Source organism: Podarcis liolepis, assembly GCF_965112155.1.
Source record: "Podarcis liolepis genome assembly, chromosome: 9".
Classification (NCBI taxonomy): Eukaryota; Metazoa; Chordata; class Lepidosauria; order Squamata; family Lacertidae; genus Podarcis; species Podarcis liolepis.
This window is the reverse complement of record NC_139564.1, coordinates 44,909,484-44,927,214: the sequence shown is the minus strand read 5'-3', so window position 1 is coordinate 44,927,214 and position 17,731 is coordinate 44,909,484. Positions and strand designations below refer to the sequence as shown.

The following is a 17,731-nucleotide window of genomic DNA, read 5'->3' as shown; positions in this document are numbered from 1 at the left end:
TTGTTCTTTATACCAATGCTGGAAGTTTCCCCCCGTAACTTTGTAACAGCTAGCCTGAAGAATTCTGTAGGGGTTGAGTGATACAAAATAAATTTCCATAGAAAAGTTTTCTGCTTTACTTCAAAGCACGCTTTTGGTAACTAGGTGTAAATTAGTCCAGTACTTTTTTGCTATCAGATTGTCCTGTTGCAATGCTTACACACACAGTATTCAGATAGGTCATGGGTAGGCAAACTAAGGCCCGGGGGCCAGATCTGGCCCAATCACCTTCTAAATCCAGCCCACGGACAGTCGAGGAATCAGCGTGTTTTTACATGAGTAGAATGCGTCCTTTTATTTAAAATGCATCTCTGGGTTATTTGTGGGGCCTGTCTGGTGTTTTGACTTGAGTAGAATGTGTGCTTTTATTTAAAATGCATCTCTGAGTTATTTGTGGGGCATATAGTCCAGCCCCCCACAAGGTCTGAGGGACAGTGGACCGGCCCCCTGCTGAAAAAGTTTGCTGACCCCTGAGATAGGTGCTTAGGAATGAATGATGCTTATTTTTCTTAGTTAGTCAGCAACATGATTTTTAACCTTTTTTTGGGGGGGGGATGATGCAATGTGTGCTACATATGCTACTACATTTGCATTTTACATTCTAGCAGCAGTTCTCAAACTTTTCTTGGAGGTAGGGGAAGTGGAAATGGATATTAATTTATATCACTTAGTGCAAGCATCATTGTCAAAACCAATGCCTACGAAAACTGAGGCTGCTGAAGCGCCAGAGACCTGGAAGACCTGCTCCCTGCCTTGCACCTGGCCTGGGAAGCTGGGGCCCTGACTAACTGCAGCTACAAAAGCTGAGAATGCTAAACAGACTCTTGAGCTGGGGTATTATTTAGGTACTTTTGCTGGGGGACATTGTTGCTGCTTTTGATATTATTATTTTTTGCATCTACATTTTAGATCTTATTAAGATTTATGTTGAAATTGTTTAATTTGCTTGTGTATTTTTTTAATGTTTTATGTATTTTTTATGACCACTTTGTTATGTTTGTAATTATGTATTTTTTCAAGTCAGCTGCATTGAGCATGGTTTTAACTATGGAAAGGTAGAATACAAAGAAAAGTACGTATGTATGTACAGGCGGAGACCATTTTGCATGGGGGTTTTGTTTCTGATTCTCGTGTGCATCTGTGCAGTGTGCATAATCTTGCTCCACCCTGTTCTGCCCTGCCACATTTCTGGGTCACTTCCGGATCATGTGTAAAATAGCCGCTGCTTGTATATTACCAAAAACATGCCCCCTAGCCCATGCATCTGAGAAAAGTTCCTTTAACTGGTAAAATTGTGAGGTGGGGATTAATAGATGACACTAGTGCTGTATATATACATGAACAGACTCTAAGCCAGGGTCTTGTACTCCCTGTTTTATAAATACTTTGCTCTGTTTAGTCATGTCCAACTCTTTGTGACCTCATGGATCAGAGCACGCCAGGCACTCCTGTCATCCACTGCTTCCCGCAGTTTGGTCAAACTCATGTTAGTAGCTTCGAGAATACTGTCCAACCATCTCGTCCTCTGTCGTCCCCTTCTCCTTGTGCCCTCAATCTTTCCCAGCATCAGGGTCTTTTACAGGAAGTCTTCTCTTCTCATGAGGTGGCCAAAGTATTGGAGCCTTAGCTTCAGGATCTGTCCTTCCAGTGAGCACTCAGGGCTGATTTCCTTCAGCATGGATAGGTTGTTTAAAAAATAATTTTCATTAACCAGCCAATCAAATCAAATTAAATCACATCACATAAATTCCGAATTACAAAGCCGAATTTTAAATTTTGTTGGGGGAAACCATATTTCAAAATCCGAAGGGGGATTCTGATCATCTTCTTGTTACTGCGTTAATGTCCAAATCAGTCCAAATCAGTCCAAATCAGTCCAAACAGAGTTCATAATTCTATCCAGTTTTATCTTACTGTTTCCACATCACATCTTGTTCATATATTTTCTCTTTTTTCTTTATGATCTCTTCTGAAAGTCTCCTTAAGTCGATAAAAACCAATAATAATCCTGTGTGAATTTTCCCGTTCTTCCAATCCTTAAATCGAGATGGTTTCCATATATCATCGCCTTCATAGATAACATCGCTCTTTCCATCATTAATCTCGCAAAACTGTCGCTCTTAAGTCCTCTGAGGAGTTTCACCCACAATATAAAAACAGCTCTATTTCTCTATTTCTCCTCCCAGACTCAAGACCTCCGACAGAACTTCCCAATATGGCGACGGCATTTTTAACTGCGTCATTCCAAAGCTCTTATACATTCCACGCTCTTCTTAAAACATGCTTTGGTTCGAAAGTTTATCTCCACACAGCCTTAAATCCACAGCTTAAATCCTTAAAACGACATTTCTGACTTGTGAGGGGAGGGGAATCTTGTTTAATCACATAAGGAAAGAAAGGAAAGTTTTTCCCCCTCCCCCATCAGTCATTTGCCATACCGAATCTTGGCGTATCTTCTCATGATTTCTTCTTGTTCCTATCAGAGATCTCTTCTGTTAGCAGTCTTTACTCCCCCTCCTTCCTTGAAATATGTGCATTCCTTCATCCAAATTGTTTCTTTTGAAGTTCTTGCAGCTAGTGGCGCGGATCAGGGACGGCGTCCAGGAGCGCCGAAATCCCACAGGAGGGCTTTGTGCCTAGTGCCCCCATCCCCGCAAATTCGGGGGTGGTATAGGGCACAGCAGGCAAGGGCAGTCCCCCCCACCATCCGGGGGGGGGGGTTGGGAGGCTAATTACTCCCATCATAGCCTCCAAATTACCTTGTGTGGGTCGGAGAGATGTTATTGTCAGCCATCTTCCGATGCACCCCCTAGTGGCCCCCCAGCATGGATAGGTTTGATCTTCTTGCAGTCCATGGGACTCTCAAGAGTCTCCCTCCAGCACCATAATTCAAAAGCATCAATTCTTTGGCGATCAGCCTTCTTTATGGTCCAGCTCTCACTTCCATACATCACTACTGTGAAAACTATAGCTTTAACTATTTGGACCTTTTTCGGTAAGGCGGTGTCTCTGTTTTTTAAGATGCTATCAAGGTTTGTCATCACTTTTCTCCCAAGAAGCAGGCGTCTTTTAATTTTGTGACTGCTGTCACCATCTGCAGTGTTCATGGAGCCCAAGAAAGTAAAATCTCTCGCTGCCTCCATTCCCCCCCCCCCTTCTATTTGCCAGGAGGTGATGGGACCAGTGGCCATGATCTTAGCTTTTTTGATGTTGAGCTTCAGACCATATTTTGCACTCTCCTCTTTCACCCTAATTAAGAGGTTCTTTAATTCCTCCTCACTTTCTGCCATCAAAGTTGTGTCATTTGCATATCTGAGGTTGTTGATATTTCTTCTGGCAATCATAATTCCGATTTGGGATTCATTTTCACATCATGTATTCTGCATATAAATTAAATAAGCAGAGAAACAATATACAGCCTTGTCGTACTCCTTTCCCAATTTTGAACCAATCAGTTGTTCCATATCCAGTTCCAACTTTATAAATACAGCCCTGGTTAAAATAGCTTCAATCTGAAAAATAAATTTAAAAAATGTAACCTGTCCCTTGCCTAAGTAACAATCTAATTTACACATTAAAGCCTTTGGCGGAAACCTGAGTGGGCTTTTGAGTTCTTTGTTTGGCAATGATGGCTAGAACAGAGAGAGTAAGTCCCATTAAACTACTTGTATAGGATTGCACTGTTACTTTATTTACAAAATTATTGATGAGTTAACTTTTGGTCAAAAAAAGCGTCCCAAAGCGACTTTCAACAGAAAACGCTTGAAGTTTAAAACTTTAGAGCACTATCCTAACAAATAGAGCATCCTTGGCTCTTTTTTGTCCTTACCTCTGTCTTCCTCTAAATTTATCTTTATGTACTAGACACATAGTTGTTTAAGCATCATTCCTTCCCCCCAGGAAACCTGCGGGAATCACCATAGCTCAGTGGTAGACTACATGCTTCACATAATTAAATCCGTGACATTTTTAGCCTCCAGCCTCTAAGATCAGGTAGCAGATGATGTGAAAGACCCCTGCCTCGAACCCTGGAAAGCCAGTGCCAGTCTGAGCAGAAGACAGATGGACAAATAACTGGACCTGCTAGAAAGCAACTTCCTCCCAGTGCTGTGCCAAAAATATCATCTTTCTTCTGACTATTCTCCATCAATTAATGAGAAAGGAAATTGCATCAGTAAATCATCAAAGGGGAGTAAAGAAAGGGGCAAACTTCTCATGGGAGGGCTGCAGGGTTTCTTTTTGGTGGTCATTCTTACTTTTGAAGTAGCCAAGTCGTGTTTGTGAATATGCCTCCTTTCATTCCACAAATCATCTCCTCAGGGTATGTATGTAGCCTTCCCAGATACTCATGCTTCACTTAAAGCCCAGGGAAAGACATTACTAGGAAACACTTCCCATAGGGCCTTTTCAGTTCAGGAAGTAGGGAGGCTGCAGAGATTTGTTTATTGGAAAGAAAATCCACAAACGTAAGGCTTTCTCAAAATTTCTAAAGAAATTCGAAAGTAATTATTTTTAACTATTTTTATTACTTTTAATATTTATTTAGCAGGCAACAACCAGGAACATAAACAAATATGCAAACAGAACATACAAAAGAAAAACACATATTCCATGTTGTACAATGTAAATATCAAAGGAAAGAAATGCAGAAACCATGTGTTTAGGCAGTCATCTAACACAATGTCTTCAGAGATGATTTTAAAGTCCCCTGAGAATGAGGCAGAAAATGGACTTTTCTGTAGAGGAAGAAAACTTCTAAGAACTTGGAGGACAGTTTTGATACAGCACTGCTTCCTATATAACCCTGGGAATTGCTGTTCTGTGAGTGTGGCTTGCAGATCTCCAACACCAAATTCTAAGGAGCCACATCAAGCTACCATTCCTGGATTTTTTGTAGTAGAAGCCATGAGGCTTAAACTAGTACAGAAGCAGTGTAAAGCTACTGTGTAGTTAGACATACCCTTGCTGTCATTCTTTCTCATTTTCCCTGTGATCTTCCTATTTTTCTTCTCTCTCTACCCCCCCCCCCCCGTTGTCACTTGTTCAACATAGCTTAGGACACTTCAGAATTTTAACAGTGAGCCAGTACTGGAGGAAGGCACACTTGGGTGATCAAATAAGCTTTCAGTGGTTTAGATACATACTCAAGTCTGAAATCCATAAATTTGTAACTTAATGCAATTACAGCAAGAAAGATGAAGATTTTACATTCAAAATAGAGACTGGTCAACACAGTGCAAGCATATAGCCTACATATAGCTGATACAGCAGATTGCTCTATCTCTTTCCTAAGCAGCTTGGTCAAAGAAGTTTCTTTCAAAAAAGGGGGGTGGAAAAAATAACAACCAATGACATTTTTTAACTACTGTACATATATAACATAGGGACTGAAGAAATATGTTACATCATATAGCTCTGCCAAATTTGCACTTATTCCTGTCAAGTTGGTGTAAATATTGCAGCACCTTCAATTTGAATATGCTTAATCTAAGGCTACACTGGGGGTGGGGGGCACAAAGGCAAAATAAAATTCATGGGCACGTGGCTGCGGTGCTGGAAAATGGCTTTACCATTAGTGGGTTTCCATGAGAGCCCAGATGGCTCATGTATGGAATTAGGATTTATTCCTCTAATGATTTAACATCCCTTGACAGTTAAAAAGCAAAGTGGAGCTTGCAGGATTTAGATATAAGGTGAAGAAGCACGAACTACAGCTGAGCTATAAAGTTCCTTTGCCATTGAAATCCAAGGAACTTCCTGGACAGGGAGGTGAAAGTGATACCACGGAGGCTATGCAAAAGTCCCTCATAGCAAAATAGTGTTAAGAGCAGAGGGTGACTCTTTTGGATTCTCCATCAGTCAAAGCTTTGTGTACGTATATGCAGTATATTCCAGAGCTGTGGGGAGATACTGTTCCCTAAAAAAACCCCAACCAAAAACATTTCATATCAGAGATAGAAAAGAAGACAGTCCTAATTTTTCAAGTCAACATTTTCTGGCTCTGTAAGATTCAATTTAGGGTTTATTTTCTGATAGACTCTAAAAGACTATAAACCACAAGTGAATCCCACATGTGTTCATACTCAGCACACGGAGAACATTCCACAGAGATTAAATTTCATTTTAAAAACAGAGTAAGCTGCCAGTCCTCATCATCACTGTGGGGAAAACTTTCTCCAATCCCAGGAACAGAGGAAAAGACGGTGAGTAAGCTCACAGTTGCCAAGGCCAGGCTGCTGCATAGGAATTTGTAGTATAATTAGAGATGGAAATCTTGAAGCCATGGGAAAAACCTGCTCTTTTTTGCCAGGGGAGGGTGTTAATTTTGGGGGGAACTTGGAAAACAGGACATTGTTACTCCAGGAACATCAAATATATTATGTATAACTTGGTTTGTCCATACAATTATAATATTTGATATATTAAGTTTTAAAATATGGTTTGTTCATGCAACAATTACAAATGTACTAAATTAAAACACCTACTCTATATTGAAAGAGGAAACGCAAAAGCAAAGAAGACATAGAATCCTTCTTCCGTATGAAAATGGAAGCATCTCTTGGAAGCAGACAAGCATGTTGCTCTTGCATTTGAGAGCTGTACAGTACTGCTTGCCCTCAAGTATACAGGAATTGTAATGATTTGATACTGTATGCAATCTTGCATTAAGAAACCCCTCTTCCTATTACACTCTTCATAAAGCATTTTAAGAGAATAAGTGTTTGATGAGCACCATCTCTTCAACATTTTATTCATCCTTCTAAAATAAAATATTTCATAAACAATCTTTTTCAATGGTTCAGCTTTGGAGTGGAGAGAATAATAGAACCATAGAGTTGGAAGGGACCACGAGGGTCATCTAGTCCAACCTCTGCAATGCAAGAATCTTTTGCCCAATGTAGGGCTTGAACCTATGACCTTGAGAACAATAGTCTCAGGCTCTATGTGTGGAGGAAAGACACATTATGTCTTTGGGGGAAACATAACAATCTAGGATGGCATGATTTAATGCATATGCATCGAAGAGAAACCAGCACATGACAGAATTCTTTCATTGCTTGCTTCAACTCTGGTTTTGTGAAAAAAAATTGCTGGTGGTGCCATAGCTCACTAAAGACCACGTGTACAAAGTTCTAACATGCTGAGGAAAATCAGCAGTCTGCCTGATTCAGGAAGGGCAATATACGTTTTGGGAAATGATAATGTGCACTGCGCAGGATAATATCTGCTCACCTGGAACTCCTGGTGGGCGGCCATTGCTGCATGGCGTGGCAAGTTCAGGGAGGCTGCCAAATTTCCAGGTGAGGCCGGGGGAGGGGTGGCTGGCACTGCCCACCTCAGGCCATGACGGACCCTCAGGTAAGGGTGGGCAGTGCCCGCTCAGCCAATCAGAGGCTGGGGCTTGGGGCTGCAAGCAGTCCATCCCTAGCCTATTTAAGGGGGCGGTCAGGTGTCGGCTGCCCTCTTGCCCAATCATCATGGGATTTTCCACCCCCCCCCCAGTCTTCAGGGGCCTGTTCAGAGTGGGGAAGTGGGCACATTGCTTATGGACCTTGTTATGGTTAATTCAGTTGATGTATTTTGGGGGCCAGGGAGGAATTTTCTCCTGCAAGCAAATTGGCCAGCTTGTAGGTTTTCGCCTACCTTGTAGCAACCATCCCAACTTTGGCAGATTAGGCATGGGGCTGCATCCTTAGTCACTGGGGTACCCTGTTAGAGGGATCCAGGAATGGTGGTTCTGTCCGGGAGTCCACTGGTGGACCAATGAGCCAATACACCTATCCCAATGGTGGCCTGTGTGGTGTCATGGCATCCAATCTATGTTGGGGATGACTCCCCAGCACAGGTTTGACCCCACCAGGTTTCTATCAGGTACAGTGCTTTTTTCTTTAAAAAAATATTAAATGTTTAGGGGTATGTGATGGGATGATGAGCTGCTTGTGCGTAAAATCCAAGTCCCTCAGAGTTTGGTCAAGTCCACAAGCCTCTGTCTGTAACGGAGCCCCTTAAGCATGGCTCCGTCAGTCGCTGGCAGATTCCGACAGTGGTTGCTTTCGGAATCTCTTCCAACATAAAAGCTCCTTAACGGAAACACGTCTTCTGGACTCTCTGCGTGACAGTTTCCGGCGAGGAGTGGGTGTCCCTACAGGAGGTCCTGAAACCTCCCCACTGTTTTCGCTGGAAGTGTCTCTGAGCCATCCCTCCTGCTCACTTTCCCTCGGATCACCTCCTCTCCCCCTGCTGGTTCCCTCTTCAGCTGCTGAGTCTCTCCCAACCTGTGTGAGCCCTTCCACCTCCCGTCCTTCCGATGGCAGTTCCCTGACAGGGTACTCTCCTTTTCCTACTCATATTGAAATACTGTCCCCTCAATGAGGCCATACTTAGATTCACAAAATGTTTAGGGGTATGTGTACCCCTGCATCCTCCGCCCCCAGAAAAAAGCACCCAGGTAGCAGGCAAGCCCAATTCCTTAGCCAAACCTACTCTTTCCTGTAATCAAAAATGTAGTGGCCTAATTCAACCCAACAACAGTCTCCTGTGTCATTCTTGAGGCCCTCCCTTCATTATGTGCCTGTGCCGGCAAAAGAGGCTGCAGCAACGTGTTTGAATATATATTTTATTTATTTATTTATTGAATTTATATCCCGCCCTACACCCGGGGGTCTCATATCCCTTTCTGCATGGATCTAGGATTTGCCCATTTTCTACTGGAAGCATTAAATACGTCTGGGAAGTCATAGCTTCAACTTTCTTGGAAATGTTGATGTCTGTACAGCATTACTATGCTTTGCATGCAAGAGATCTCAGACTGAACACATCTCCGCGTACAGCTGGGAAGGCCTCTGTCTGAAATCCTAGAGAACTACTCCCAGTCTGTGTGTAGACTGTGCTAGATGAACCAATGGTCTGACTCAGTATATGGCAGTTTCCTAAGTTCCACTTTGCTCATGTACCATACATTTTAAGCATATTTAAAGCACACACCTCACCCACAATCCTGGGAACTGTAGTTTTTTGCAGGGTGCTGGGAACTATAGCTGTATTAGGGTTATAAACTACAAGTCCCAGGATTCTTTGAGGGGCAAGGGTTACTTTAAATATATGTGTTGGAAATGAATTCCCTTGATTTGAAACAGGACCTGCCCCAAACATTTTGCTCCCAGAGAGGAAGAACAAGGCGGTACCCCACTTCTATGAACGGAAACCGATTGGCTGGCAGTTGACTCTCACTTCAGCCTTGGGGATAGGACAGCATTTTTAACCCCCTGCCCCTGCCCCAGGACACCAGGCAAGAAAGGCCACGTGCCACACACAACAGATGACAGGCTCAGAAGGAATGGCAGGGAGCACCTCATTTTGTCTAATAGGGTCACCCTAATTACCTGTATTTCTTTATAGCAACAGTGAGTTGTGAGGTGGGAATAACGAAGGCGGGGTGCAAGCCCTAACATTTGTTCCAAATGCGGTTTACTATATGATTAAATCTGAAAGGGAGTTTTATCTCGTGCGAGTTTATTACGGAACGGGGTGACTATTTAAAAAGACACTTCCTCGAATTTCCCTATTATGAAGAAGGAAGACGATAAGTGATTTCATTTTCTTCCTACCAACCACTTGTGTGTGCCAGTGAGCCTGCCGATCAGGATTTCTACCTTGCAAGTATGAAAGGCAGTTGGCATTAGACAAATGCGGACAGCTGCATACCGATGACAGAAGCTGTGTGTGTGTGTGTGTGCACGCTAAACAAAGATGACAGTGTAAACGGATGTGGGCTGCGCTCTGTGGGGAAACAAGGGAGCAATTTCTGCTGTGGGAATGTGCCAAAGTACTCAATATTTAACCAGCCTTTAACCCGCATAGCGTCTGACTGATAAAATGCCACAAAAACAAACAGATAAAGGGAACTCTGGCACAAGGCGAGGATGGGAGCAAGAGAGTGTGCAAACGCTGAGGGAAATGTCTGGAAGGCACTTGGTGACTCAGGACTATTTTTGGAAAGAATTTCCACAGAGTTGGAGAGTCCTCAGGCTTCCCCCCCCTTTCTTATTTGATTGGCTAATAGACAGGTGCTCCAGAAGGTGATGGCAGAAGGCTTCCAGGCCTCCTTATATGTCATTTCAGTTACGATGATAATGACTGAGACCGTCAGTATTTTGTGGGAAGGATTCCAAATGCATACTGGAACTTTGAGTTCGCACAGTTAAAGTGGATTTAACTGCCCTACTGCTACAAACCAACATTTTTTGGTGGTTTGGCAAGTGCCAGTAAAAGCATTGAAAAGTTGTGAGGTGAACAAGACAACAGGAAGATGTTTCCAGCAAGGAAATAAATATGAATGAAGGATGGATGGATGGATGCCCCATAAACAAATCAAAATGAATGCTCAGTAATGGCAGGACATTGTTGTTGTTGTTTTATTTGTACCTCACCCAGCGAATTGGGTTGCTCCAGTCACTCTGGGCAGCTTTCAACAGATACAATATCGTAATAAAACATAAAATATTAAAAACTTCCCTATATAGGGCTGCCTTCAGATGCATTCTAAAAGTTGTATAGTCTAACCACTAAGTAAGTTAAGGTTTGTGTAATCAAATCAGGATGAATGCTGAATAGAGGTCGTGGAGGATCCCTTATGGTGTCAGGTCAAAGGCAAATTACTTCTCTTTCACTGAGGTGGCGATGACAATGAAAATGGACAGCAAAACCTCACTGCAGCAGAAAGAGTGTTTGTAACAGCAGTATATATGAACTTTTTACAAGCTGAAAATATAACTCTGCAACCCTATAGAAGCAAACCCATCTGAGTTCAATTGGATTTATTCCCAGGTGAGTATAAGGATTGCAGCTCAATGGGACTAACTTTTGTGCAGTCAGAGGAACACCGGAAGATGCCTTGTGGAATCCGCTGCCAATAGACATTCAGCAGGTGCTTTCTGTTCTAACTTTTAAATGCCTGCTGAAAACGTTTCTATCCCAGGCAATAAAGAACACACATTGCCACAACAGTTTTATATGCTCACATTTTCATATTGTTTTACATACAATTGTTGTTTATATAAATAGTGGTCTCTATATATTTATAAACAAACATACCCTACCTGGAGATGCCAGGGACTGAACCTGGGACCTTCTGCCTGCAAAATATGGTCTCCTCTCCACCACTGAACCAGAGCCCTTCATGCCTTTGCTAATGCCCAGAAGTCTTGAAACGGCCCATCTTTTAAAATTGTACAGAGTAAGGTGAGCAAGCCCATATTATTACTTGTGTGCTTAATTAAGACAACTGTTTCCTTTGAACTGTGACTTGGGTTAACGATGTATTTGCAAGAAAAGCTGAAGTGCAGCAGCAGCAGCAGGTGTTTACTGTCCGCAAGAGCTCCTCAGCTCTGTCCCCCTGCCTAACGGTGGATTTCACTAAGCTGTTCTTTTTCCCTTCCCTTTTTTTGGCTTGACGCCATTTTCTTCCGAAATATTTCTGGATAATGTGAATTCCGACGTGTGTGCTTTGCGGTCTACGTGTGGTGTGAATGCAGGTGAACGTGTGGAAAGAGAGCCCTCCCGTCTCTCGGAAGGGGTTGGACTAAAGGACCCCCTTCACATTCCCTGGAGTCCCTGCAACACCTCGCAATTCCCCTTTTCTGACAGCTTGCTGCGGAAACCGCTGGTGCTCCATGGAAACCTCTTTCTTCCTCATGCGCTTTCTGTCAGGGATGCCTCGCTGTGACTCCCCTTTTCCCCGCCTCTTATATAGCAAGCTGCTTCGGGTTTCCAGTTTTCCCGCAATTTGGGTAGCTTAGAATGAAGTGCTACTCTGTAGGAAGCCCCCCCACTTTCTTCCACGTGACTCCCGCGTGCACTCAAAACACGTCGGATTAATTACTCAGGCAGCTTCCGGCGAAAACTCCCCCCGTTTCTAATCCCCGTCGTTGAAGAAGCAGCAGCGCACTAGCGCCCCCTGGAGCCTGCCTCTTTTTTACATTTTTTTTTAACCAATACTAATACGAAAACCATAACCACTTAGCTGGCGAGTGCATATGAACCACGGCTTAGGACTGTTTGCTGAGAATGGGAACTTAAATGCGGATCCAACACAACACCCCGCCCCGCTTGGTAAAGTTACCTCCTCGCGCAGCTGAATCAGTCATCACAGGACTCTGGAGCAACCATAACGTTAGAAATAATGAAATTTTTATCATGAATGAGATTGATCTAATTCCTGTTTCCTGCTCAGATCCAGCCTATGCTGTTATCCTTTGGCTCTGAAACCTGGAGAACTCAGAAGCATTTTGGAAGTCTGTTTTGGGAGTGTTTGATGTCACAGATCGCAGAATCAAGAGCGTTGGAAGACACACACACACCCCCTGCAAGACTGCAGATCAGAAAATAGTCAAGATACACAAAAAACATTTTAGGTCAATTATGAAAAAAAAAAAACCTTTCCACAATAATTGTAACCCTTTCCACATGGGGCTGCTGCAGACCAGTGGTTTTTATTTATTATTTTTTTTATAACAAAAGTGCATTAGTGATGGATTTGTTCTGCTTTATTAGTTGTTCTGCGATGCATCCCAATGGTAACTACATTATTGCTGGCTGGACGACGCAACAAAATCAGGACAAAAACAAACCACATTTGCGGTACAAAAAAGGGCACAGGATTTCATCAGGGGAACGCGCTGATCAGTGAAGCCGTGTGACCGCCCCCAAACATTTTTGCAGGCACAAGCAATATTGAAGGCCCAATAGCATGCGACTCTTCCTGCACCACAAAACTTCACGAATGTGCAATAAAAAGTGGGTCTGGGACCCTCTTCCAGCTATGCCCTGTGAACGCATGGGGAGGAATTAAGCCCCCTGCCACATTCAAGCCTCTTTTCGGAGAGACTGAGCCTGCCTGTATACACAGAGTCGAATGTGGTTAGGCTTTATAGTGCCTAATCTGCAAAGGCGCTGTAAAACGCAAGGTCCTCAATCTCTAGTGACGTGGAAATAACTTGCACAAATGTCACCGTCAAAGGTGGGTTTAGCTTGTGCACAGCTGACTCAATCCTCACCCCGCCCCTCTCCGTTCATTGTACTTGTAGGACCATAAGGAAACAGCGATCGTTTTATAACCTTGTTGCATCGACGTGCTCCACCACGGCGTCTTATCTGGGGCGTGGCCTGTGCCGTTGAACAATCTGATCCACGTGGGGAGAGGTTCTAAATATAGGCTCCGCCAGAAACAAAACTTAATCGCGGGCAGCAGGAAACGAAAACGAAACTTAAAGGAACAGCTGGCGCTTTCCTGGTTGGACAGCGCCGCTGACTTCGCGATGCTTAAACGGAACTCGCCGCGTCCCGGATCGCGCATCTTCCAGACCAGGCGCGCGTCGCGGAGGAGAGAAGAGGCGTGCGCTCATCTCCCTTTCTCCGGCGCAGAAAAGAAGTAAAAGAGGGCGGGAGGTTTTCAGTGGAAGGGTGTGTGTTGCGTGTGCGGGCTTGTCGGGGTATTTGGAAAGGGGAGGCACGAAAGGAGCCTTGAGCACCAGTGGAGAAGGTCCCCATGCTTAATGTGAAGGCTAGACAAGAGTTTGCGCCCTGGAGCTTTGCGCAGAACGACATTGCTATTGCTTAGGCAGCTTAGGAGGGTGATTGTGTCTTTGAGCATGTGCAGAGAGCCTGGCCTAGTTCAGAGTAACAGAGCGAGCTACCTGCTTCCCTTGGTGATGGGGAACAGGGCTCTTCCAGTGAGGGAGGCTGTAATTTTTCAGGCTGGCTTGAACCCTGCAAGGCTGAAAGCTAGTGTCAGGGTGAACTTCGAAATGGATTGGAAGTGGGTGGACACCAGATCTTTGTGATCTACGCTCATCTGCTTAGGATATATATTTAGGATCAGATCCACACAATAGATCTGTTTCAGCCACCAAAGGAACTGAAAATAAGATTGCTGTTTGCTCACTGATAAAGGTAAAGGGACCCCTGACCATTAGCTCCAGTTCTGCGCTCATCTCACTTTATTGGCTGAGGGAGCCGGCGTACAGCTTCCAGGTCATGTGGCCAGCATGACTAAGCCACTTCTGGCGAACCAGAGCAGTGCACGGAAAAGCTGTTTACCTTCCCGCTGGAGCAGCACCTATTTATCTACTTGCACTTTGATGTGCTTTCGAACTGCTAGGTTGGCAGGAGCTGGGACCGAGCAACGGGAGCTCACCTCGTCGCGGGGATTCGAACCGCCGACCTTCTGATCGGCAAGTCCTAGGTTCTGTGGTTTAACCCACAGCACCACTCGCGTCCCTTACTCACTGATAGCCTCCCCCAAATTTGCAGAGTCAGACTATCACCAGGGGGGAAAAACACGGGGTGGGGCACATATGGGTCAAAGTGGGCAAGAACGAAAAACAAGAGCATACAGTAATCAGGAGTTCAGAAACAGTGAGGCAAGTGAGCTGGGTGTTGGAGGGCGCTTGCCCCCTGCCCGTCCCCACCTCCTGGCCAGGGCCAGATTTAGGTTTGATGAGGCCCTAAGCTACTGAAGGTAATGGGGCCCTTTATATGTCCAGCTGTCCTTTGTCAACAACAAATTGTCGCTGTTTTTTGTGTGTTGAATATATGCTATATGGTAATTTATGGACCTAATAGGTATCTAAAGCCATTTGCACATAGCAAAATATGTATTTTATCAAGGCAACTGTTGAACTGAAATACAATTAAGAAGTAGTATATTAATAGTGAAATAATTATTAAGCTCTAACTTAAAATGATTTTTTATTCATAACAAACTTAATAATGCAAACACATTGGCATTTGGCAATAACAAAAGTTCCTTTAGAAACACAGTTTACAAAGACTCATAATCTAGCCTCTAGAAACCTGCTATAACCAGAAATTTATAGTGTGCAGCTGCATGTTGCCATGCAACCAGTCCATGCAGAATGTAGGCACCCTATATATAGAAATGAGCAAGCCAGTGATATTTTAAGGAGCAGGCTAGCAGGTGGGGCCCATTACTTACATCATAAGAGTTTACACAACACCAAACACTGTTGCTGTATGTAGGTTTTTTTTTTATTTTTTATCTTATATTTTGGAAATGTACATCCAGTTTCCCCCCTTTAAATTACCCCCCCCCCCAAGAGAGTGGGGCCCTAAGCTATAGCTTGTTTAGCTTATACATAAATCTGGCACTGCTCCTGGCACCTCCTATGGGTTCCAGTCCCTAGAATCTGATTTTATGAAGAAGGGCTTTATAGAAAGAAATGAACACATTATAAGGGCCAAGTTGCAAATAGTGCCTGATTGTTCAGCCTGGAATCTCTCACACTTGTAGGAGACTTGTAAGACTGAATTCTATAAGTGGGAGCTCATAGAAAAGAGTGTGTTCATGCTTAAACCTTTCCTTGGCCGTTGTTCAAAATCACATGCCTTCCATGGGGGAATATATACGGGTCCCTAAATCTTTTCCTTTGCATTATAAAAAGCAGCTTGCAGGAGAAAAGGCTATCATGGCAGGGAATATATTTAACTCTTCTTTTCACCCCTTGTCCGCTCTCCCCTCACAATTCCTGACACCAGTGGATACTTTTTCTGGAAAGGGGGTGGGGGGCAGAGTGTGAAGTTAACTGTAAGATTTGTGGTGAATGTGGGTTTTATCAGACTCAAGAAGACAGTTTGCAGTATTTAATGGGGCATACAAAAAATTTATGAGCTTCCATGTAGCTCCTGACATTTCTTAACATAAGGCCTTTTCTATAGAGAATGTTTTAAGTTGAGTTTTAAAATAGTCATAAACATATCTAAGCTAATTTTGAGGACTTCAAACTGAAGGCATTTTATGTAGTCCAACTTACATTTTTCATAAGAGTGATTGATTGTTGCTGCAACATTTTTATCTAACTAGGTACAAAGTTCTTTGGTACACTTTGCTCCTTATCAGACCTGGGTACAAAAGTGCTCTCCCTGTTTGTGTTTGTCAGAAACTAGGAACCAGTGGCATTCTGCCTCTGATCATAGCCATCTGGCTATCATCCATTAGTAGATGGTACTGCCACCCATTCATATTTGTTCAGAAGGAAAATGATCTAACATAGTGTTACAAGTATGTAGCAGGAAAAGCATATCTACTGAGTACTTCCCATGATAGCTTCATAATTATGCAAAAGTCATCTATTTCCTGACCTCTGGAGCGAAATGTATTAATGCTTCGTTTTGTAAAACAGAGAACTGCTGAGAATGAGGAGGAACTGTTGCAATGATAACGCTGGTGTTTACATTTGTGAAGCATCTTACCAATTTTACAATGGGATAGAAAAATTTTTATCGGTATTTGTGCAAGTAGATAAATAGGTACCACTTTATAGTGGGAAGGTAAACGGCTTTCCGTGTGCTGCGCTGGTGCAGGCTCGCCAGAGCAGCGATGTCACACTGGCCACGTGACCCGGAAGTGTCTGCGGACGGCGCTGGCTCCCGGCCTCTAGAGTGAGATGAGCGCACAACCCTAGAGTCTGTCAAGACTGGCCCGTATGGGCAGGGGTACCTTTACTTTTACCTTAAACAAATACAATAACCATTAAACACTTATCCAGCCGTACATCTAATGGTGTTGGTTTTATCCATTGTCTCTAGACATACACTTACACATTCAACATTCAAACATATTACTTAACGTAACCCCTCCACTGAAAATATTGAGCAGTTGGTTTAAGAAGGTCTTGATTTTGGTGATTTTGCAATAGTTTTGCTGAATACTGATTTTGGGGGGGCTTGAGTGGGGGAATCATAGGGTCATATGGGCTGAGCAGCCATAAATTAGTGTCAATGTATTTTCAGACGCATTTTCAGCTATGAAAATATTTTTTAAATAGTAGAATGATATCTCTGTGTGCTTGGTAATTCCAAGGTGTATGGAAGAATAATGGGCCAGATGTAAGTACACCAAGTTTCCAAAGCTGGACCGATTCATATGTCAAAACCCATAGACCTACCATGGCTTCTGAAGCAAGTTCCATAGGAGATGAAACCTCTCTTTCCATGTCCAGCCAACCTAAACAAGCATCCTTGGCAAAAGTTCCCAGTAAACCATGTTTGTATGATTTCCAAAATCCAGGCAAGTAACTATACGGTTTTTTCATTTGTGTTCATATTCTTTGGAGTAGTCTTGTTTGATGCCTTTTCCAGGATCCTATTTCATTGTAGGGTAACACTGGGTAGGTGGAGTGCATATCATTGAGACAGGGTTCCCTCTCACATGGTGGAGCAGCACTACATATAACTTGGTACATGTGTAGTGCCTCTTCACACGTTATCCAAATTCCCAGTCCTAGTCCAACACTCGTAACTTCTACACCACACTGCCTCATAATGATGAGGTCTTCAGGATGAATGGGGGTTTTGCTTACTGACATCCAGGACAAGACCAGGATCTTATAATATTGTTCTGAAACTTGGAAAAGAAGTCACTTTACAACATAGCTTCTTACGCAGTTTTCCTCTTCGGCTATTTAGGATCTTGGTGAGAAATTGGCTCATGTATGTGATAAATGTAAGATCTGTCTGCATTTTTCTTTTTCCAGTGCTACAGAGATGCATGGAACAAATTACTTGTTTACTTATGGATGAAATACCAAAAGCTGAGTATGTATGATAAGCTAGTCTCCTGTCCTGTAGTGTCACAATGGAGGTGCCCCCCTTCCCCGCTTTCATTAGCTAATAA

At 43.3% G+C, this 17,731-nt stretch overlaps 1 protein-coding gene across 2 annotated transcripts in view; it reads left to right on the top strand.

Annotated features, from left to right (window-relative positions):
* The first annotated feature begins 13,147 nt into the window (after positions 1-13,147).
* Positions 13,148-17,731, top strand: part of LOC310714701 (putative ATP-dependent RNA helicase DDX60) — a 44,819-nt gene continuing 40,235 nt past the window's right edge. The window contains exons 1-3 of one of the 2 annotated variants that reach the window (XM_083520199.1): positions 13,148-13,468; positions 16,998-17,125; positions 17,592-17,652. In XM_083520199.1, coding sequence (XP_083376325.1) covers positions 13,356-13,468; positions 16,998-17,125; positions 17,592-17,652 — 302 coding nt within the window. In that variant the 5' untranslated portion in view covers positions 13,148-13,355. Of the gene's footprint in view, positions 13,501-16,997; positions 17,126-17,591; positions 17,653-17,731 lie in introns of both variants that reach the window. The other variant, XM_083520200.1, reaches the window with a different exon arrangement.